This window comes from Panthera leo, chromosome B4 (genome assembly GCF_018350215.1).
Source record: "Panthera leo isolate Ple1 chromosome B4, P.leo_Ple1_pat1.1, whole genome shotgun sequence".
Taxonomy (NCBI): domain Eukaryota; kingdom Metazoa; phylum Chordata; class Mammalia; order Carnivora; family Felidae; genus Panthera; species Panthera leo.
The window spans coordinates 52,164,161-52,188,907 of NC_056685.1; the positions used below are offsets into that span (position 1 = coordinate 52,164,161).

Sequence of the window (24,747 nt, forward strand, 5' to 3'; positions counted from 1 at the left end):
CACATAAGAGTGAACACATACGGTATCTGTCTTTCTCTGTATGGCTTATTTCACTTAGCATCACACTCTCTAGTTCCATCCACGTTGCTACAAAGGGCCATATTTCGTTCTTTCTCATTGCCACGTAGTACTCCATTGTGTATATAAACCACAATTTCTTTATCCATTCATCAGTTGATGGACATTTAGGCTCTTTCCATAAATTGGCTACTGTTGAGAGTTCTGCTATAAACATTGGGGTACAAGTGCCCCTATGCATCAGTACTCCTGTATCCCTTGGGTAAATTCCTAGCAGTGCTATTGCTGGGTCATAGGGTAGGTCTATTTTTAATTTTCTGAGGAACCTCCACACTGTTTTCCAGAGTGGCTGCACCAATTTGCATTCCCACCAACAGTGCAAGAGGGTTCCCGTTTCTCCACATCCTCTCCAGCATCTCTAGTCTCCTGATTTGTTCATTTTGGCCACTCTGACTGGCATGAGGTGATATCTGAGTGTGGTTTTGATTTGTATTTCCCTGATGAGGAGTGACGTTGAGCATCTTTTCATGTGCCTGTTGGCCATCCGGATGTCTTCTTTAGAGAAGTGTCTATTCATGTTTTCTGCCCATTTCTTCACTGCGTTATTTGTTTTTCAGGTGTGGAGTTTGGTGAGCTCTTTATAGATTTTGGATACTAGCCCTTTGTCCGATATGTCATTTGCAAATATCTTTTCCCATTCCGTTGGTTGCCTTTTAGTTTTGTTGGTTGTTTCCTTTGCTGTGCAGAAGCTTTTTATCTTCATAAGGTCCCAGTAGTTCATTTTTGCTTTTAATTCCCTTGCCTTTGGGGATGTGTCAAGTAAGAGATTGCTACAGCTGAGGTCAGAAAGGTCTTTTCCTGCTTTCTCCTCTAAGGTTTTGATGGTTTCCTGTCTCACATTCAGGTCCTTTATCCATTTTGAGTTTATTTTTGTGAATGGTGTGAGACAGTGGTCTAGTTTCAATCTTCTGCATGTTGCTGTCCAGTTCTCCCAGCACCATTTGTTAAAGAGACTGTCTTTTTTCCATTGAATATTCTTTCCTGCTTTGTCAAAGATTAGTTGGCCATATGTTTGTGGGTCTAGTTCTGGGGTTTCTATTCCATTCCATTGGTCTATGTGTCTGTTTTTGTGCCAATACCATGCTGTCTTGATGATGACAGCTTTGTAGTAGAGGCTAAAGTCTGGGATTGTGATGCCTCCTGCTTTGGTCTTCTTCTTCAAAATTACTTTGGCTATTCAGGGCCTTTTGTGGTTCCATATGAATTTTAGGATTGCTTGTTCTAGCTTCAAGAAGAATGCTGGTGCAATTTTGATTGGGATTGCATTGAATGTGTAGATAGCTTTGGGTAGTATTGACATTTTGACAATATTTATTCTTCCAACCCATGAGCACGGAATGTTTTTGCATTTCTTTGTATCTTCTTCAATTACCTTCATAAGCTTTCTATAGTTTTCAGCATACAGATCTTTTACATCTTTGGTTAGATTTATTCCTAGGTATTTTATGCTTCTTGGTGCAATTGTGAATGGGATCAGTTTCTTTATTTGTCTTTCTGTTGCTTCATTATTAGTTGCTTCATTATTAGTGTATAAATACAACTGATTTCTGTACGTTGATTTTGCATCCTGCAAGTTTGCTAAATTCATGTATCAGTTCTAGCAGACTTCTGATGGAGTCTATCGGATTTTCCATGTATAATATCATGTCATCTGCAAAAAGTGAAAGCTTGACTTCATCTTTGCCAATTTTGATGCCTTTGATTTCCTTTTGTTGTCTGATTGCTGATGCTAGAACTTCCAACACTATGTTAAACAACAGTGGTGAGAGTGGACATCCCTGTCGTGTTCCTGATCTCAGGGAAAAAACTCTCAGTTTTTCCCCATTGAGGATGATGATAGCTGTGGGCTTTTCATAAATGGCTTTTATGATGTTTAAGTATGTTCCTTCTATCCCGACTTTCTCGAGGGTTTTTATTAAGAAAGGTTGCTGAATTTTTTCAAAGGCCTTTCTGCATCGATTGACAGGATTATATGGTTCTTTTCTTTTCTTTTACTAATGTGATGTATCACGTTGATTGATTTGCGAATGTTGAACCAGTCCTGCATCCCAGGAATGAATCCCACTTGATCATGGTGAATAATTCTTTTTATATGCTGTTGAATTTGATTTGCTAGTATCTTATTGAGAATTTTTGCATCCATATTCATCAGGGATATTGGCCTGTAGTTCTCTAGCTTTTATTTTTTATAGTTAGTGCCTTTTGTATTATTTAAAAAATTTTTGCCTACCTTTAGTGTGTGAAGATGAGGAGGCTCTTACAGAAAAGCTGAGTTTTATTTTATGGTTATAGGAAGATCATTTCAGGTATATATTTAAATAAAATTTCATTCTGTAAAGTTTACCCAAGTGTACAATTTAGTAGTTTTTTTTAGTGTATTCACAGTGTTCTGCAACCATCACCACTACTTAATTGTAGATGGAAGTGCCTTTGGGAGAAAGAAAAGGAAACATAAAAGAATGAGTGGACTATTTAGGGAGTAGTATGTTGCATATATATAGATGGTACTTTATTGTGGGAATTGAAATATTAAAACATTTTTTTTTAAGTTTATTTATTTTGGGGGGAGAAGGAGAGCACAAATAGGGGAGGGTCTAGAGAGAGAGGGAGACATAGAATTCGAAGCAGGCTTCAGGCTGAGCTGTCAGCACAGAGCCCAACATGGGGCTCGAACTCACGAACCGTGAGATCATGACCTGAGCCAAAGTTGGACAGTCAACTGACTGAGCCACCCAGGTGCCCCTTAAAAAGATTTTTGAAGTTTAAATTATTTGTTTTGAAAGAGTGAGAATCCCAAGCAGGCTCCACCCTGTCAGTGCAGAGCTTGACATGGGGCTTGATCTCGTGAATCATGAGATCATGACCTAAGCTGATATCAAGAATTGGATGCCTTGATGTCATGGTTTGTGAGTTTGAGCCCCACAACCCCCACATCGGGCTCCCTGCTGTCAGCGTGGAGCCCTCTTTGGAGGGCTTTGGAAATGGAATATGTCTCCTTTGGAATATGTCTCCTCTTTGCCCTTCACCTGCTTGTGTGTGTGTGTGTGTTTTCTCTCGCTCCCCCTCTCCCTCCCTCCCTCCCTCTCTCTCTCTCTCTCTCTCTCTCTCTCTCTCTTTCAAAAATAAACAAACAAAAAAAGAGTTGGATGCTTAACCAAGTGAGCCACCCAGGCACCCCTGAAATATTTTCAGACCTAGTTCTGTAGACTGGTGAGCCTGGACTATCTAGAAATTAAATGTATAAGCAATTGGTTTCATAAGTTTTTCATATTGGGATGCCTGGGTGGCTCAATCAGTTGAGTGTCCGACTTTGGCTCAGATCATGATCTTGTGGCTTGTGGGATCAAGCCCCATGTCAGGTTCTGTGCTGACAGCTCAGAGCTTGGAGCTGCTTCAGATTTTGTATCTCACTCTCTCTTTTCCCCTCCTCCATTTGTGCTCTGTCTCTCTCTGTCTCTGTCTCTCTCTCTCTCTCTCTCTGTCTCAAAAATAAACAAACATTAGAAAAAAGTTTTTCATACTGAATGTTTGAATATTTGTTGTATAATGAACAAGATGAAGGTAAGGGTCAGAAATAATCATGATTAGCAAAGGCTTTAATACTACTTTGTGGCTTGCACATTACCTACATATTTTATTGTATTACCTATTAACTACCTCTTAAAACAATTCTGTGAAGTAATTACTGTTTTGCCCTCATTTTATTTATTTATTTTTAAAGGTTTATTTATTTTTGAGAGACAGAGAGCGTGAGTGGGGGAGGGGCAGAGAGAGAGAGAGAGAGAGGGAAACACAAAATCAGAAGCAGACTTCAGGCTCTGAGCTGTCAGCACAGAGCCCAATGCAGGGCTGGGACCCATGAACTGGTGAGATCATGAGCTGAGGTGAAGTCGGACGCTTAACCTACCGAGAAAACCAAGCGCCCCTTATTTTATTTTTTTAAAGTTTATTTATTTAAAGCAAGCAGGGAAGGCAGAGAGAGAGGGAGAGAGAAAATCCCAAACAGGCTCCGCAGTGGTAGTTTTAAGCAGCCCCGTGTTGGTGTCAATCTTATGAATCGTGAGATCATGACCTTCCAAAATCAAAAGCCTGTTGCTTAACCGAGTGAGCCTTCCCAGGTGCCTGCCTTCATTTTATACATGAGGAGATTGATGTTGGAAGAGAAGAAATATTTTCTTTTTTTTCTTTAAGTTTTGGTTTATTTTGAGAGAGGGGATGCAGGGGTGGGGTCAGAGAGAGAGAATCCCAAGCTGACTTCACACTGTCAGCACCGAGCCCAATGCAAGTCTCTAACTCAAGAACGGTGAGATCATGGCCTGAGCCTAAACCAGGAAGTCAGACCCTTACTCAGCTGAGCCACCCATGCGCCCTGAAATGAAATATTTTCTAAGGTCATGGGCAGTTAGTGGCAGATTCAGGACTTCAGAGGCAGTATAAATCAAGGGTCTGTGTCCTTAACCATTTGTATTCTGGTAATTTATAATGCAGAATGGCTTTTGTGTAACGTATGTATTGTATATTTGTGTTTAGATTACTGTTATTACCTCTCACTGTTTGTTAGCTTGGAATTTGATTCTAAGGAGTTTGCATTGTATATTTTGGCCTTTTTCATTGTGTTTATAATATGCTTTAAGCATTCACCAAAAAAAATGGTTTTATTCATACCTTAAAAAAATGACAGTGTGGCTGCTCTTCAGTTGTGCTTTGTGTGTGGATAATTGATTAAATTACCTTGGGGCACCTGGGTGGCTCAGCAGCATAAGCCCCTACCTTGGTTCAGGTCATGATCTCATGGTTCTTGAGTTTGAGCCCCGAAGTGTGGTGCTCTCTGCTGTCAGTACAGAGCCCGCTTCAGATCTTCTGTCTTGCTCTCTGTCTGCCACTCCCTTTCTTTCTCTTTCAAAAAAAATTAAAATGAAAAAAATACATACATAAGTAAAAATAAAAATGTTTTTAAAAATTGATATGGGTTTTTTTTTAATGTGTACTGTTTTTGCTAAAAATATTTAATTCTTTAGGATGAAGTCTGAATAAAGAAAAGGGATGGAGAATAGGGAAAGGAAGGGCTTAGTATATAGTACCTAAATTTGCCTGACTCTGACAGACCTTGGAATTTCACAACCAGCAAAGTTTTTTCTGAATTCCTAGTAGTTGCTTGCTCTTCCACTCTGTCACATGGAAATAAGTATAACAAATGTAATACTTGCTACTACTAAAGAATTTTAATTCTGAAAAGCTTCAAGAAGATAGTATAACTTTAACATCTATAGAAAACCATTGTTTATTTTTTAGTACTTATTTGATTTCTTAACCTGTACAAAGCAAAGAAATAAATGGAATCATTTTGCACCTACATGTAACTTACTTTTTCATTTCTATATTGGACATTGCTTCACATTTATAAATTTATTACTTTTTAATGGTTGTATAGTATTCCTATGTGATAGTTTATCATATTTAATAGTCCTTTCTTGATGGATCGTTTTTTGCACAATTATCCCCAATGTAAAGAACAATGTAATTAACATTCTTATAAACTGCTTTTGGGAGCTAATATAAATCCTAAAACCTATGTTACTAGGTCAAAGAGTATGTATAGGCTTGCTTTTTATTGTTATTTTTTAAGTTTATTTATTTTGAGATAGAGCTTGTGTGAATGGGGGAGGGGCATGACCTGAGCCTTAATCAAGAGTCGGACACTTAACCAACTGAGCCACCCAGGCATCCTGGATTTTTTCTTTCTGATTTATAAAAGCCTTAATTTTGGGCCCTAGGTGGCTCAGTCATTAAGCATCTGACCGGCTCAGGTCATGATCTCACGGTTTGTGAGTTTGAGTCCCACATCGGGTGAGCTCATGCCCCACTTTGGTTGATCTGGAGTCCCCTATCTGGTGAACTCAAGCCCTGCTTCTCTCTCACTTCCCTGTCTGTCTGGCTGTCTGTCTGTCTGTCTGTCTGTCTCTCTGTCTCTCTGTCTCTCTCTCTCTCTCTCTCTCAGCCCCTTGCTCACTTGCGCCCTCTTTCTCTCTCAAAAAAAACCCCAAAGCTTAATATAAAGTGTACATGTTTGCTGTAACAGATATTTTGGTCTAGCTTGTCATTTCTCATAAAATTTTGTTTGTTCTGCCATCTGGAAGCTTCTGTATATTGGTATTGTACATTTCTACATATATACATGTAGTTACACACAATGTAAATGTAAATACGTGTATACACAATGTAAATATGTTTCTATATATTTTCATTACCTTTCTTCCTGTATTATTTTTGTAATTTTAGGTTGGAAATTTGTTAATCTGCTTAAAAGTAGGAAAAACATTTCCCTGCTATGATAGGAATTAAATATTTTTCTTATTTTGACTTTTTTTTCTTTTACTTTTTATGGTGCTTTTTCTAAAATGCAGAGTTTTAAAACTTAATTTTGAAGTAATTTCAACTTGCAGAGAAGATGAAAAGCTCCCATATATTTTCTCTCTCTCACATGAATGTATAAATTCCATATATCCTAACCCGGATTCACCAATTAACTTTTTACTACATTTGTTCTATATTTATCCATCATCCGTTTCTTCATCTGTCTACCTTCCTTCCCTTTCTCCCTTTTTCTCCTTCCTTACCTACCTACACACACATTTTTTGGAACATTTGAGAGGAGCAAAATCCCTAAATACTTCAGTGTGTACATTTCCTAAGAACAAGGATATTCATTTACGTAACCTTAGAATAGTTGTCAAGACCCAGAAATTTAACAGTGATGCTATTAGTTATTGAAGTTCACTAATTGTCCCACTAATGTCTTTTGTAACAGGTTTTTTGTTTGTTTGGTTTTTTTGTTTGTTTTATTTGTTTGTTTTTAATTTTTTTTTCTCCGTCTGCTTAGAATCCAGTTGAGGATCTCATATTGCATTTAATTTTCATAAAGTTTTCTCAGCCTTTCTGTATTTTTCATGGCACTGATATTTTTGAAGAATATAAACCTTTTATTTTGTAGTATATTCCCTGTTTTGGGATTGTTGGTAATGATGAGATTGGGTTTATGAATTTTTGGAGAAAATACAACAAAATTCTCACTATTATGTCAAGGGATACTTGATGACAGTTTGTTCCATCGTAGATAATGTTACCTAGATCACTTGATGAAGGTGGAATTTGCCAAGTTCTCCACTGTAAACTTATTCTTTGTCCCTTTATAATAAGTTTTGGGGAGATACTTTGAACGTACGTAAATAAGTTGTTTCCCATTGGAATTAGTTTTAGTTTCTATTGGTGATTCTTGGCTGAATCAATTATTAATATAAGGATTACAAAATGAGTATGTTTTCCGCTTCTCAATCTAAACTTTTGGTAAGTATTATACTTATAGAGCCTTCTTTGTTCTTTATATGTCTGTCTGCCAATTAATCATTTATTTAGGAATGGACTTGTGGGGTTTTTTTTTGTTTTGTTTTAATTTTTCTTAGTGTTTATTTTTGAGAGAGAGAGAGAGAGAGAGAGAGATGGAGCGTGAGTGGAAGAGGGGCAGAGAGGGAGACAGAATCTGGAGCAGGCTCCAGGCTCTGAGCTGTCAGCACAGAACCCAAGCTGGGGCTTGAACCCACGAACCATGAGATCATGACCTGAGCTGAAGTAAGATGCTTAACTGATTGAGTCACCCAGGCGCCCCTTAACTTGTGTTCTTGTTTTATTCCTTGGTTTGTAATTCATGACTATTATTATTTTGATGCTCATCTAATCAGATTTTAAAATATTGAATATATCTGAATATATATATCTGAATATATATATCTGAATATATATGTAGTTTCTGGGGCAACTGTCTAAATATTTGAAGGGTAGTAGTCTCCATTGTAGTGTTGGCAATGGCAGAGGCTTGAAACTGAAAGTCATTAAGACCTAAGTAACTTGTTATTAGAAATAAAAGAAAGTGGTGGATGTGTCATTAGGTTTAAGGCTAGTTTTATGTTTCCTAAACTTAATGTCTGATAAGAAGATAGTATCATATGAAAATAATCATGTTAGCTTATGAAACTTTAGTTTTGTAAAATCAATGTACTCTTAAAATGCAAATACAGTTTCTTTGCCAAGGGCTTTTATGATATTTATATTTGATAATTAAAGTACAAGGATTGTTCCTAGATAAAATTCCCCCACCCCACGTTCACTTTGTCAGGTATATATACCTGTGCTTTATATATACATTTAGACTTTGTGGGAAGGGGAGTTGCTGCTGCCATTTTGTTAAATGTAGTGAAATATTTTAGTTATTAAAGGTTTGGAAAACATTACATGTGTTGGAATGCCTGGCTGGTTCAGTTGGTAGAGCGTGGGACTCTTGATCTTGGGGTTGTAAATTTGAGCCCCACATTGGGTGTAGAGATTACATAAAATCTTTAAAAGCAAACAAAACATTACATGTGTTCACAGTAGTAGAATATGGCAATATTTTAAACTATTCTCTTGGTCTTCTTTTTTTTCCTTTTCAATTTAAATTTGATTCTTGTTATCTGGTGTTAAGCTTTATCAGAGTCAAGTGGCTTCAATACCACCACACTTAGAAATACATATTTTGCCTAACTGAAGAAAAAAAAAAGTAGTTATATACAGCTTGTTTGGTGATTCTTTTGATTTCCTTTATTGCTAATGGGGCAGTGGTTTGTCTTGATGGATTTGTATTTGTTTGAAATTATGTAGTTATACTTTTTATGAGATAAGCTCGATATGTAGTTTTGCTTCCCTTACATGTTTCTCCTTACTTTGTAAGTGGAGTGTTAAAGTCGCCTGCAATTACCACATTCTTATCAATAAGGTTGCTTATGTTTATGAGTAATTGTTTTATATATTTGGAGGCTCCGGTATTCGGCGCATAGACATTTATAATTGTTAGCTCTTCCTGGTGGATAGACCCTGTAATTATTATATAATGCCCTTTTTCATCTCTTGTTATAGCCTTTAATTTAAAGTCTAGTTTGTCTGATATAAGTATGGCTACTCCAGCTTTCTTTTGGCTTCCAGTAGCATGATAAATAGTTCTCCATCCTGTTTCTCCTTACTTTGAACAGAGTATAGTTATTTAATTATCTCGGATTAATTTATTTATTGTGACTTTTCCTCAGCAGATAGCGTCCTGTAGCTCAACATGATTGACTCCATTTGTAATATTGACACATTTGAATAACTTCTCATTGTGTTAGAGTAGTGCTTGAAAACTCAGATTTTCTTTCAAGCTTGATACATAAAGTAGTCATTCTTTTTAGGTGTTTTGGAATCAAAACGCTAGCCTGCATTCTTGATAAAGAAAAAATTTTTTATCAAACCATATTTAACCTATGATAACTTTACAGTTGTGCATTCAGGCAGTTTCTGGTAATTTGTTACATAGTGAATGATACTGGTATTCACTGTGGTGGATGATGAAATAATTTCCTTCTCATGTTCTTTAATGACCTGTTTTGTAATGATAGTTGATTTTGATAATTTTTAAATCGCTTGCTTTTTTCCCCCAGGTTTTTGAGGTATAATTGACAAATAAAATTGTAAGAAATTTAAATTATACATCGTGGTGATTTGATACATGTATACAGTTGTGAAAGTATTCTCTCCATCTAGTTAACTCATCCATCACCTCATATATATATGTATTTTAATATATATATTTGTAAGAATCTTTTTATTTTTAAGACACAGTCTCTGTAATAATATGAAGCTTTAAATACCCTGTTCTGCTGTCTTTAATTCTTCTTTGACATTTTGTATGTCTGTATTTGAAGCTCCCTAGCCTTGGCAGCCAGTGCTTATTAGGAGGCTCCTGCTGACCAAACATGGAATTATTTGACTATAAAAAAGAATAATAACTGCATTGGTCATCATGATTCTAAAAGACAAAAAATGATTCCCTTTATTCCCCCAAAAGAAAAATGAGTTGGTCACCATTGGACAATGACAGGGATCTCATTATTTGAAAAGCTGTTAAGACTGAAGTAGTTCTTCCTTTACTGTATGAACTGTGCTACTGGCTGTCCAAATCCTGGTGCTAGAGTTGCATCCAGGACCAGTTAAATCAGAATCTGGGGCACACAGCCAGGCATTTTGCTATGTTTAAAAAAATTGAGGGGCACCTGGGTGACTCACTCAGTTTAGTATCCGACTCTCACAGTTCGTGAGTTTGAGCCCTGCACTGGGCTCCGTGCTGACAGCGTGAGCCTGGTTGGGACTCTCTCTCTCCCTCTCTCTCCGCCCCCTTCCCTGCTTGCTCTGCCTCTCTCTCAATAAATTAACATTTTTTTAAAAAAATTAGGTGATTTGGATGTGTGCCTAGGCTTCAGAATTACTGTTCTACAAGGTATTTCTCTTAACAGGTACTCTATACTAACTAAGCAGCATTTCTATGGTAAATGTGACTGCCAGTTCAATGGTCTTTGAAAGGGGGGGAAAAAGCATTGAGGGGGAAAAAGATATGCTGTGTACTGTGTGCATGTCACATTTGGGATCTTATTTTTATTGATGTAACCTTTCTTTTCTAGGCCTCTTTTATACCACACTTGCCTATTCTTCATATCTCCAACCTCTATTTCCAAAGCCATTGGCTGCTGCTCCTGTCTAGTCAGTTTTGCTGATCTCTGCTCGGTATACCTGACTTCTAAATGTTGGAGAGTGCTCTCAAAGTTCTTACCCTAGGTGTCCTTTGGTTTTAAATACTAGTAAATACTTTTTATATTCTGATTACTCTCAGATGTTTATCTCTAGCCCTAACAATATTACCTCTTGGATTCCAGAATGGAATATTTGGCTTGGATGTCTAATAGAGTATCTTGAACTTAACATGTACAAAATCTTGAGGTTTTTCATTTCAAACATGGTTCTATTCTAGACTCGGTAAATAGTAAGATCAAGGGCTCTCACTTTAAGAGCCCTGTATCATTCTTGATTCCTCTCTTAACTTTTCCTGTACTCCTGTAAATACATTAGCAAATCCTGTCAATTTGACCCTCTGTATATTAAAAAAAATTTTTTTTAACATTTATTTATTTTTGAGACAGGGACCAGAGCACGAATGGGGGACAGGCAGAGAGGGGGGGAGACACAGAATCCAAAGCAGGCTCCAGGCACTGAGCTGTCAGCACAGAGCCCGATGCGGGGTTGGAACCCATGAACCGCAAGGTTATGACCTGAGCCGAAGTCAGATGCTTAACTCTGAGCCACCCAGGCACAGATCCTCAATATATTTTGAATATGACTGCTACTTCTTACTCTACTCTTTTACCCCCCGTTTATCTTCTGTGGTTCTGTTAGTCACTCAGTTTGAAATCCATGATAACTCCTCTTTCCAAATTAAAATCCCTATTTCTTAGCATGATGCATAATAAGATCTTCATACCTGTTATTTATCTGCTTCATGACTCATTTGTTCCCTTACTGTAGTGTTCCAGCCATAAGAACTACTTGTAGTTCTCAAATGAATCACAATCATTGTGGCTGTGCTTTCTACTTGGATTTTTTGTTTGTTTGAGAGAGAGACAGCAAGTGTGTGCACCCATGTGAACAGGGGAGGGGTGGAGAGGGACAGACAGAAAGAGAGAATCCCAAGCAGGTTCTGCACTGTCAGTGCAGAGCCCAACATGGGGGCCGATCTTGGGAACCATGAGATTCTTGAGCCAAAATCAAGAGTTGGATGCTCAACTGACTGAGCCACCTAGGCATCCCTCTACTTGGAATTTTTAAAAGCTTTTTATTTTGGAAAAATGTTAGATTTACAGAAAAGTTAAGCTGCAGAGATATAACAGACTATTCATGTGCCTTCACCTAGTTTGTTTCCCTTAGTGTTGCCTCATTCATATTACTGTGATACATTTGTCACAACTAAAAAAACCAACATTTCTACCCGCCCGGAATTTTTATTTTTCTTTAGATTACCTACTTTATTAATAAATACTACCATGTCTCCTGTGAAACTGATGTTTTGTCCTCGGTGTTTCAGTAGCCCCTTGTAGATTTTCATAGCACTTCTGGGAATATATGAATAAGGCGGTCTTAGTACTAGAAAAGACATTGTTAGTATTGCTTCATTTGAACATGTTTGGGGCGAAAAATAAAAACAGTGATTCCACATTTTAGAACAGCTGCTTGACCACAACAGTAGTCAGTATATAGAGAGTATTTCAGTGGATTTGGGAAATAGATCATTTAAAGCATTTGGTATCCAACAACCAGATTTTCCCCTGATTGTTGAAATCAGGACATCAATGTGGTGGCTTGAATTCATGGATCATTGTATGTGTTGGGGAAAAAATGAATCTTTGAACATTAAAACCACATTCACCATGAAATATTCTTGTTGAGAGGAATGAAAGTCCACTTGAGGCAATAGCCGATTTGTCTCTTACCTTGTTTTCTGTGATATATACATAATGGATGGAATTTTCATTAGATGATGCTTAAAATTATTTTCTAGGGTAAAATTTGTATTTAAGTGAAATGTGTGTGATTCTTGTATTTCTTTTTTTTTTTTTTTAAATGTTTTATTTAATTTTTGAGAGAGAGACAGAGTGTGAACAGGGGAGGGGCAGAGAGAGGGAGACACAGAATCCGAAACAGGCTCCAGGCTCTGAGCTATCAGCCCAGAGCCCGACGCGGGGCTCGAACTCACAAGCCATGAGATCGTGACCTGAGCCGAAGTCGGACGTTCAGCCGACTGAGCCACCCAGGCACCCCCTCGTATTTCTTTTTAATAAAGGACTCTCTCTCATTTTAAATTCTCATTGTACTTTTAGGTTTTCTTTTTTAGATTTGTTTATGATTCTTGATGGATGAATGATTAAAAGCAAAGATAAAACTATTTTCTACTAGAATTCTCATTCATTTCCAGAGCATTGAATCACCACTGATTAAAATACACTTGTGATATTTACTCAGTTCTAGATGCTTTCAGGGCCTATTCGTTGCAGTCTTGAAGGATTCTGGGACAAAATGTATCTGCTATTGTATTGGGACCCTTATAATTAAGGGTAATGCTGGATGGAATTACATCACAAAATCCTTCTGAATTTAAACCTGAGGGCTTGGATCTGAAACTGTTACTGTCATCTCTGTCTTAATTGTATTCAGGTAGCTATTCGGAAGTTTGAAATGTGATGTTTTTCCAGCAGATTTGTTTGAATAACCAATATTAAACTGGGAATTCCAGGGCAAAGACTATCTTACTTATATTGTATTCCTTAAAGTATCTGACACATGGGCCACCAAAGACAATTAATGTATGTTTTTAAAGTAGATGTTAGGAAATACAAGGATGATATCTTCTAAAATTGAAAAGTAAGAAAAATAAATACTCTGTGGCTTTATTTTGTGCAGTACTGTGTAACACAAATATGTGTGAACCAAATATATAATTTTAAATTCTCCAGTGTTTCATTAAAATAATTGAAATGGGTGAAAATAATTTAAACAATATCTTTGGCTTAACTCCTTGTATTGATTCAACATCTTAGCAATATACAGAATTAATGAAAGTTTTTGCTTTTTTGGGTACTAAATCTTCAAAGTTCAGTGCATATTTTATACTTACAATATTTTTTAAGAAGAGCCATATTTCAAGTGCTTAGTACTATAGGTATCTAATGATTAAAATGTATTGGACAGTGTAAAACTAACCCATGAGGGTAATTTTACTTAAGCCTTCTCATTTCAGATGCTGAATACTTGATCTTTATTTAGATTTCAAAAATTTGTAGTTGGAGAGGTAGATTCACGTAGCAAGCTATTGCAGATACATTTAAAAGTTTTTCAGTAGTGAAATTGAGTATCAGGTATTTAATTGAAAATTAAAATGGAAGGGCTGGCCTGAATGTTAATAGTAAAAGATTACTTTTTTTTTTTTGCTTTTTTAAGATTTTATTTATTTATTATTTATTCTTTTTTAATATGCAATTTATTGTCAAATTGGTTTCCGTACAACACCCAGTGCTCATCCCAACAGGTGCCCTCCTCAATAAAAGATTAATAAAATAAACTGAAAATAACAAGTGTTGACAAGGATGTGGAGCTAGCTGGTGGTTATACAATGTTGTGAATGCACTAAAGACCACTGCATTATACACTTTAAAGTAGTGTGTTACATGAATTTCACCTCAATAAATAAAAATTAATTTAAATAAAATTAAAATTTTGTTTCTTAGTTACAGTTGCCTTAAAGTGTTAAGTAGCAACATTTGGCTAGTGGCTTTTGTGGACAGTGTCGTTCTATGGCAGTGTGGTAATCAATAGGAGATGGAAACTTTTAAAAAGCATTATTTTTTCTTGGCACTTGAAATGTATATATTTTTTTAAATATAAATTTTTTAATTCTAAGAATTCAGTAACCATTAGATGCTAAACTTTTCATCGCCAGAATCTGTAGCTGAACATTCTTGATATAGGCTGAGGGTAACACTATTGATAAGGTCATTGTAAGACTTGAATGAGGAGCACCTAGGTGGCTCAGTTGGTTAATTGTCCAACTCCAATTCAGGTCATGATCTTGTGGTTCTTGAATTTGAGCCCCACTTGGGGCTGTCTGCTGTCAGCACAGAACCTGCTTTGGATCCTCTGTCCCCCTCTCTCTCTGACCCTCCCCTACGTGCACTTTCTCAAACTGATCGACTGTCTGTCTCTCTTTCTCTCAGAAATAAACATTTAAAAAAGTATTAAAAGAATTGAGTGAAATACTTTCAAGCACTGGATATGGTTAATTGCTCCTTTTCAGGGTTCCCATAGCACTCTGCCCCCTAAGCCTAACTGTAGTTCTTTAAGGTGTCATATGCCTACTGACATATTGTAAGCTCTTTCAGGGGGGTACTGTGTCTTATTCATCCTTATACTTCTAGCATCTTGCATGGTGCACAGTACATAGAGTAAATATTTTTTATTTTATTTTGAGGGAGAGAGAGCTCGCGTGTGCAAATGGGGGGGGGGGGAATCCCCAAATAGGCTCCGTGCTTGAGCCTGACACAGACCTGATCCCACCACCCTGAGATCATGACCTGAGCCGATACCAGGAGTCAGATGCTCAACTGACTGGGAGCCACTCTGGTCCCCCTGCCCCGTGCCCTTAAAAAAAAAAATTTTTTTTTAAATAAGTATTTGAATTAAAACCTTGAATCATTCCTCTGCCTCTTAGTGTACACCTTAGAATGGGCAAAGGTTTTTATTAGCAATGCTGAGTGCCATTAAGCCCATAAAAGGTCTGTTGTATACAGAATAAATAGAATATTTATGAATGACACTGCCTGAGGGGCTTGCTCTGAAATGTTTCAGCCAGCATCAGTTTTACCAGAATCTATAAATAGTTGAGTTCTTCAGATATATTTAGAAATAGCTATGATTTGCAAGGTGGTTCTGGATACACACACACATATGTATACGTATATATATTCATAAAAGTATGTTCTTGCCTTCAAAATACCTGAAGAAAGGATTAATTGTGATACGTAGATAAGCAGTCTGAAAGTGTGAGAGTATCTTCAAAGGAGGATGAGCTTTTTTTTTTTATAATTATTATTTAATTTATATCCAAGTTAGCATATAGTACAACAATGATTTCAGGAGTAGATTCCTTAATGCCCCTTACCCACTTAGCCATCCCCCCTCGACATCCCCTCCAGCAGCCCTCTGTTCTCTATATTTAAGAGTCTCTTAGGTTTTGTCCCCCTCGTTTTTATATTATTTTTGCTTCCATTCCCTTATGTTCACCTGTTTAGTATCTTAAATTCCTCATATGAGTGAAGTCATATGATATTTGTCTTTCTCTAATTTCGCTTAGCATAATACCCTCAAGTTCCATCCATGTAGTTGCAAAGGGATGAGCTTTTCTTAAGTTGGGTAGATTTAGAGAGAGTGAATAAAGATATGATCCCTAGTAGAGAGTTGAAGTTTAAAATGGTAAAGTTGCCTGGATTGAAAGAAAGAGCCTGGAAACATGTACATTTTTTTGTGGTATTATCTAGATAAACTCTATTGTACGTTGAACCACCTAGGAACAATGTGATAGATTTATTTGGTGTTTGACATGATTTGGCGGATTTGGATGCTTGGAGTTTGGTTGTCAAGTCAGAATCTAAGTAAATTGGCTTAGTTACCAATAGAAGAGCCCCTGGAAATCTAGCTATGAATTTTGCTGTGGTGATCATTTTGTAAATGGCATTTGTTTTAATTACTAACATTCACTTGTTAGATGTCATACACTTTGTACTGTAGCTAATTTGTTTATTATAATTTTAGTGATATCTAAACGTTCTGCATTCATTGTTGGAGTAGCAGATCTGCCAGGTGACTTGGGTAGTTATCTCAGTCTTGGCAAGTGCTGAAGGCTAAAGAGGTATTATTTAATGGAACTTAACGAGTTGGGTAAAACCAACCCTGAGGGTAAGTCTTCTCGGAGTAGCTGGGTCTAATTGTTTAAAAGTCAGTATCACTGTATTTCTTCCCTGTTACAACAGGGTAGAACAGTAGGGAGGCTGCTGAACGTATTAAAGTAGGATGTATGGTTAAGATAAAAATAATTTTAGAAATCTAGGAGTCCCCAGGTGCCTCGGTGGCTCAGTTAGTTAAACATCCGACTCTTGATTTTAGCTCAGGTCATGATCTCACGTGTCATGAGTTTGAGCACCGCGTCAGGCTCTGTGCTGACAGCACGGAGCCTGCTTAGGATTCTTTTCTCTCCCTCTCTCTCTGTCCTTCCCATGCTCATCGCGCTCTCGTGCTCTCTCTCTCAAATAAATAAATAAACATTAAAAAAGAAATCTAGGAGTCCCAAGTAATTGTCAGGATATGTAATTCTCTGATTTAAAAAAAGTTAACTGTTTTTCTTAGCAAAGTGATTAATTCAAAACCTGATTTTTCTGGGAAGAAGATCTCACTATTTTTGTCTTGTGTACAGTGGGAAGAGCAGTAAACTGGAGAGTCGTGACACTAGAGTTTTATTTCCCAGCTCTGCCACTGCCTAATATGTATTATTTGGGGCATCTTATAAAAAGAAAGGGTGTAGTAATCTCTCGTAGTTTCTATCTGGAATAGTTCTGTAGTGTTACTCATTTACTTCTGAAAATAACAGAATATTCACTCCTTCATATACTTGTGCCTTGCATAGCATCCCTGACATCCTTTTTTATCTTTATCTAGTGTGTTGTTGGTGGCTGCAATGCCAGCTTTGCTTCTCAGGGAGGGCTAGCTCGCCATGTACCCACACACTTCAGTCAGCAGAACTCCTCAAAAGTTTCTAGCCAGCCAAAGGCCAAAGAAGAATCTCCTTCTAAAGCTGGAATGAACAAAAGGAGAAAATTAAAGAACAAAAGACGACGTTCATTACGTAAGTTTTTCACTAAAAATCTGTATGTAGTAGATAGCTTTTGTTTCTATGTTGGGCTTTCATGCAAATTCAGGTTTTACTGTTCTTTAACTCTGTGTATTTTTGTTAACAGTAATAAACAGATGGGATCCCTTGGGTGTTAGTGTGAGAGTTCAGTGATGTATGTTTTGTCTTACCTTTCTAGTTAAGAGAGGGTAAGTATATGTGGCCTTAGAATACAAAGTCTGTATACAGTTAGAGTTTGAGGGTTCCTTTGATTCTGCTGTAAAACAAGAAAATTTAAAATATGGCGGTGTTGGTATTTTAGAAAATTTGAACATGTTAAAGGTAATAATGAAGTAAAAGTAACCAATCTGCTGCACAGTGGTATGGGTGAATAGCAAAACTATTTGTAGTGTGTGTCTCTGTACTTAAATGTGTTGTAACACATATGTTAATATGTTTAATTACCAGATTATGAAATGTATCCTCAATATTTAGGATATAGTCTAGATGATAAGTTTTATATACATGGGGAGCAGGAATTGATGTTGAAGCTCCACAGCCTAGCACTCTGCCTGGTTTGTGGTGTGCTGGCTGATTCAGCGCATCCTGAATGGAGAGCGAGAATTGACTGAAGCTGTTATTGAAAGGGAGTCCACTGCAAGGGTGAACTAGATAGAAAAAAAATAGATTGTACCTTACCTTTTCTCTTGGGATTTGATTAGAACGTAGAAGAGACTCCAGACACTAATCCAGACTAGAAGGCTTGTCTCTAAAATGTTCAATTTTTTTTTGTTACTACAGAGCTACAGTGGACAAATGAACAAACCGTGGGTGACAAACTTTTCTAAGCTCTCTTTTAAGTTTCTTATTTTTGAAATAAATGTTTATTTTTCAAAGTTGGCTATTGAATTTAGGTTATGGATCCATTTTCCTTTTGACTTCCTTTTAGAAAAACAGAAATTACATCTGGTTTTTTTTACTTGAATATTGATGTGGTACTTGCAATCACACAGAAAATTGCTAAATATATATTATGGTATTCAAAGTTGAGAATCACTTTCCCGCCTCTTTGACTCAATAGCCTCATTACTATTTTCATCTCTGTGTATACGTAGTAATCATTTAAACTTACTGACTTTTCGTATTATTTGGTAGTATCTATGCAATTTGCTAGTTCTTATAAAGAGAATGGGTTAAATATCTAGTTCTTTCTTAGAGAAGGAGGGACTGGTGCCTGCTTAAGTATATGGCCTCTTTTGAGAGTGTTGTTTTTTCCAGTATTAACTACTAAAACAGGCTGTATAGGGAGAGTGGTGGGGAAAAACAATCTTTTTGTTTCCTGTTTTATGGGGGGAGAATAAAGATAATCCTGAGTATATGAGCTTTAAAAGATTCAGGAGCTGTCGTTGTGAGCAGTCACTATTAAGATTTGAATGGCAGGGTTGCTGCTGTTGCAGTCCATTCCTTCTTTAAAAATGTGCCTATCTGTAGCAGTGTAGTAAAATCATCACTTTGCTAGTGCCTTCCTCATGTGATTCAGAAAGGTCATTTTCACTCAACTGAGAGAGAAGTATATCAATGAACAGTAGAACTGCAGCTTAAGTCATTTTCTCTTTGATACAATTTATAAAATTTATTTCGAAGCTTTTCTGTTTTAACATACTTCAAAGTAAAGTGGAAAGAAGAGTACAATAAATACTTGCATATCCTTCATTTAGAGAATATGCCATATTTGCTTTATCTCCCTATATATGTAGTTTTTTTGTTCTGATTACAACATAGATTCTTAGAATGCATCTCCTAAGAATATTCTTTTACATAACTATGGTACTGTTCTTGGGAAGGATACCCATAATACCATACCTGAAGGGCAAAAAAAGAAATCAGATGGTATGTTTAATTCTGAACCACAGGAAAATAGAGCCTCTATTTTTGTGGTCTCCAGAAGTTTTTGATTGTACAGCTCATCAGTTAAAAAGAAAAACAAAAAAAAATGCTTGGGCACCCTCTCCCAACATGTACTTACACAGTACACACAGGTAATGCTGCTGATGCACGTTATAAAACAATCACCAAGAAGGATATATGAAAAAAACATTGAGATGGAAAAAAAAAAAGGAACCTGCTTTGGAGACTATTATTTTAGTTTCTATTTTTCCTAAGTGCTTATCATGCTCAGGAAAAAGTGTATTTGGAGAGCATGGACAGAATAGAGTATGCTTTCTTTTCCTCCCAGTAGCTACAAATCTAACAGGAAGGGAATTTGTTTCTCAGTGTTTAAGTAAAACCATGACTTTTTTATTCCGTATATGTCAGATATTTTTTTCTTACTGATTTCCTGTTGCATTCCTAGTGTTGTGGGTTTTGCTAGTTTATTACTTGATGTTGTTTTGCTTATTTCCTTTTGAAGAAAGATCCGGTAAAAAAAAAAAAAAAAGCTATTTAGGTTGTTGTATTGAGTATGCCAACTGGTGAAACATTTCCCCACAAAAGCTCTGGTGAATTTGTGTAGGTGTTCTGAGAACTCCATGATTAGTAGAGGAAAATCCACTTCATATAGTAGTAAATCAGAATAGTGTGGTAAATCAGCATCCGTGTAATTCAGAATATGCTGTAGCAGGAAATCAAGCCCTCTCTTTTAATGTCAATAAAATGTAATTCTTAATTACATATGATCTTGAAAAACTACATGTATTAGTAAGCTCCGCAATTGTAAAATAAATTCATTTTCCTTGTTGTGAGCAATGTTCTTATTAGGAATAAAAATAGCACAATTTATAATAATACTAGCGGGATGAAAATAGAAATTTAAAAAATGTTCTTACCAAATTAAACCTTTAGTGTATAGTTTTGTGATTACACTAAAGCTTACTCTAGGTTTGTGAGTTTATTTTTAAAAGTAGTATAAGCTTATTAATATAAACTGCTTTGTGACTTATGAAGGCATTTTTCACATGCATTTCTTTTTCCTAAACTATAGCTGTTGTTATCTCCGTTTCACAAATAAGGAAACAGGCCAAGTAGATTAAGCAGTTTGCCTAAAGCTGCACAGCTAATAACTGGTGGAGTTGGGAGTTAGAAAGAATTTTGGCGGACTCATTGGCATTCAAGGATGTATTCATAATTTTCTTAGATTGTTGTTGGAAGAGTTATTTACAGTCAAGAAAATAATTGTCAAGAACTCCAAAATAATATTACCAGTTTGTCAAATTTGGAATTTTTTTTTAAGTTTATTTGTTCAGATAATCTCTACACCCAGCGTGGGGCTTGAACTCATGACCCTGAGATCAAGAGTCGCATGCTCCTCCCACTGAGCCAGCCAGGTGCCCCAAATTTGGAAAATTTTTGATTACATGTTTATAAACATAGAGTATTCCTGACATACATGTTATATGTTTGGCTGTGGTGAATTAGATCTCAGTGTGTTGATAGATGGAGATACTCATCAGATTGTTGAAAATGCAGGACTGGTGCTCAGGCAAGATGCTGGAGTGAAATATGAAATTACATGGAAAAGATAGCTGAAATGTGGAATCATGAGGTCTGAGGTTACAACCTCCCACACCAAACGGCACAATTAAGCCACATTCACTCATTAGCTTTTGTATATTCTTCTTGTCAGCTAGAACCCATGTTCTGAAAGCAAAATAAAATTTTTTATTTAAACACCAGATAGATTCTTGTTAATTGTTTTAACCCTTACTTATTACATTTTTGTAGAAAATGGACTATTTGGCTGTTTGGCAAATTGTTACATTTTTCTAAATATTCTTTACTTCTTTTGTGTTGACTTTTAGCACGACCACATGATTTCTTCGATGCACAAACACTGGATGCGATAAGACATCGAGCCATATGCTTTAACCTCTCAGCTCATATAGAAAGTTTAGGGAAGGGACACAGTGTTGTTTTTCATAGTACTGTAAGTATTTGTTTTTGTTTTTTAATTATCTATGTAGGTCTGCAAGAACATGTATTTTGACTTTCACAATCACATTTCTAAACTGCTCAAAACCTTAGAATATATATTTTAACAAAATCAAAAAGTTCTGCTTTATTAGTATTTTAAAAATTACTTGTATTGTTGGTTGTAAAGCAAATACAGTTAACTCTTAAGCAACATGGGTTTAAACTGCACAGATCCACTTACATACAGATTTTTTTCAATAAACATAGTAAAGTACTGTAAATGTCTTTTTTCTTCCTTATGATTTTAGTGTTTTCTTTTAGTTTACTTTATTGTCAGAATATAGTATATAATACACATAATGTACAAAATATGTGTTAATCGACTGTTTATGTTTTCGGTAAGGTTTCTGGTCAACAGTAGGCTGTTAGTTCTTGGGGAGTCAAAAGTTATACGTGGGTTTTTGACTGGGTGAGTGGTTGGCAGCCTTAACCTCTGGGTTGTTCAAGAGTCAACTGTATTCCCCACAGTTCAACATTTTGATGATTCAATTGAATATTTTAGCCTTTAATTTGAGCTATTTAGGAATATTAGGGTGACATTTGGGCTTGTAGGCATTTGCAGATCAGGCTTTGACCTTATAATTAGGTGTCTTTTCTGGTTTCCTCATTTGTAAAGTTAGAGTATTAGACTTCTTTTAAGTCTTATCCCTGAGTGCTTACATGCTTTTCCTTCAGCCTCAGAAACACATCTAAAGAAATAAGATAATGGCCATAAAATTAAAGATTTATGAAAGAGGGATTTTTTTTTTTAAGTTTATGTATTTATTTTGAGAGAGAGAGACATGGAGACATTGTGAGTGGGGGAGGGGCAGGGAGAGAGAATTCCAAGCAGGCTCTGTGCTGCCAGCACAGAGCCCACCATGGGGCTTGAACTCATGAAATTGTGAGATCAGCCTGAGCCAAACCAAGAATCTGATGCTTAACTGACTGAGCCACCCAGGTGCCCTGAAGGAGGGATTTTTTATTTATTTATTCTACTGATGTATCCCAAGTTTCTGTAATTGTTCCTGACACATAGTAGTCCGTTTATTTGCTGAATGACTGTGTTGTTCAATATAGGAAAAGTACCAAATTTGAAAAAGCAGTAACTATTTTTGGTTAGCTAGGAGGTAACAGAGTTGTTCTTTTTCCCAGGCCCTTTGCTGTTTTATTATGCAGTCATCTTTATTATTTTTTTTAGTGTTTTTAAAAAATGTTTATTTATTTTGAGAGCGGGGGTGGGGGTGGGGAGGAGAGGAGCAGAAAGAGAGGGAGAAAGAGAATCCCAAGCAGGTCCCATATGCAGTGTGGAGCCCGACGTGGGCCACGCTTGGTTTTGTGAACCGTGAGGTCACGACCTGAGCTGAAATCAAGAGTCAGATGGTTAACCAACTGAGTCACCCAGGTACCCTGAGGTAAATTTTAGGTCAGACCTTGTTGATTTGAATCTCTGGAGAAAGAGATTGTTTTGACTCTTGAAATATAAAATATACTAAATTTAGGTTTTAGTATTTAGATCAATCAGAATACACAAGGATAAAATACAAAAGATCATATTGATACCAATTTCTCTGCTGGTTTGAATATCTGTTTTTTCCATCTCCTGTAACCTTGAGGTTTTGTTGCATTGCATTTTTACTTTTTCATTTGTGTATACTTCCAATGAAAAATTCCCGGTTTTGACTATGATTGCCAGAATTAAAGGCAACAAATGTAGAAGATTAGACACAAAGCAAGGGAATCATTGCTCTGAGATTGGAGCACATGAGAGGTGTGAGTTTGGGTTTGAGGAAAGGTGAAACTGTATATTCTCTATGAAGAAAAATTGGATTAAAAAAAATATTGGAGGGGCACTTGGATGACTCAGTCTGTTAAGTGTCTGACTTTGGCTCAGGTCATGATCTCACGGTTCGTGAGATCAAGCCCCCCCATGTCAGGCTTTGTGCTGACAGCTCAGAGCCTGGAGCCTGCTTTGGATCCTGTGTGTGTGTGTGTGTGTGTGTGTGTGTCTTTCTGTCTGTCTCTCTCTCTCAAAAATAAATATAAAAAAAATTGGAAATACAGTTATCTAAATAAGAACAAAAGTATTGAAAGGAAAAACAGAGTTTGTGAAGACCAAAGCTAAAATGGCTGTAATGGGAATTTTGTTGGGATTCAGCAAGATCAGGGGCTTGTTCAGCAGTGATGGTTGAAGTCCTCCTTTGAAGTTTGGTAACGTAGGCTTATGATTTGGTCTATAATTGTTCTTCTTTTCAAAGGTCAATAAGTAAGTTGTGGTCACCAGACCCATAGTATGGCATTAGTACTCATTTGTCCATTCACTTAAATACTGAGCACCTGCTTTGTACTAATGATACAGCAGAGAACAAAACTGATTAAAACAAAACAATAAACTATGTCTAGTGGAAGAGACATGATAAGATGAAATAGTAGAGGAAGTGAGGGTGTGAACCATTCAGTTATTAGGGGGATGAACATCATCACTAGAGGGAAAATCAAATATAGAATTGCAAAGTGGGAATATGCCAAGTATGTTTGAAAATAGGCCAAGTATGCACGAAAGCAGAGAGAGTAAGAGTTAAGTCAGAGTGGGGAGAACCTTGTTTGACTAAGAGTGTGGCTTTTATTCTTTGTGTGATGGGAAGCCATTGAAGAAATTGGAGTAGCCATGGTCTGATGTTTTTTTTTTTATAATAATTTTTATTGAGGTGTAATAAAATTGTACCCACTTAAACAGTTATCTATGAGTTTTGACAATTGTACTTACCTGTGAAACCACTACCACCGCCACAATTAAGATACAGAACATTCCCATCACTCAGAGGTTTTCTACTGTAATTTTATAGTTCATCTCTGCCTCCATCCCCTACCCTGGTGAACTCACTGATCTCTTTTCTCTTGTGGATTTTTTTTTTTAATGTTTAGTTTTGAGAGACAGAGAGCGCGCAAGCAGGGGAGGGGCAGAGAGAGAGGGAGACACAGAAGCTGAAACAGGCTTCAGGCTCTGAGCTGTCGGCACAGAGCCTGACATGGGGCTAGAACTCACAAACCCTGAGGTCATGACCTGAGCTGAAGTCGGACGCTTAACCGACTGAGTCACCCAGGTGCCCCTCTTTCATGTGGATTTTAATGTGCTCACTTGTTTTGTGTGTTGAGGACAGAATGTAGGTCAGGGTGGGGGAAAGAGACATCAGCCTTTTTATTTCAGGTGAGAAAAGGCCAGAATGGTTATGGTGGAGATGCTTAGAATGGTTAGATGTGGAGAAGGGTTAGATTCTGGATATCTTTTGAAAGTACTACTAACCAGAATTATGATGGATCAGATGTCAGGTTTGGTAATGAAAATAAGGGATGCCCACAGTGTTTCTGGCCTGGGCAACTGGGCAAAATAGTGGAGT

At 36.7% G+C, this 24,747-nt stretch overlaps 1 protein-coding gene across 4 annotated transcripts in view; it reads left to right on the forward strand.

The window, feature by feature from the left end:
• AEBP2 (AE binding protein 2) overlaps positions 1 to 24,747 on the forward strand; it is a 92,824-nt gene that overhangs the window by 35,518 nt on the left and 32,559 nt on the right. For all 4 annotated transcript variants that reach the window (XM_042945935.1, XM_042945936.1, XM_042945938.1 and 1 more), the window contains exons 4-5: positions 17,230 to 17,416; positions 21,199 to 21,323. In XM_042945935.1, coding sequence (XP_042801869.1) covers positions 17,230 to 17,416; positions 21,199 to 21,323 — 312 coding nt within the window. The remainder of the gene's footprint in view (positions 1 to 17,229; positions 17,417 to 21,198; positions 21,324 to 24,747) is intronic.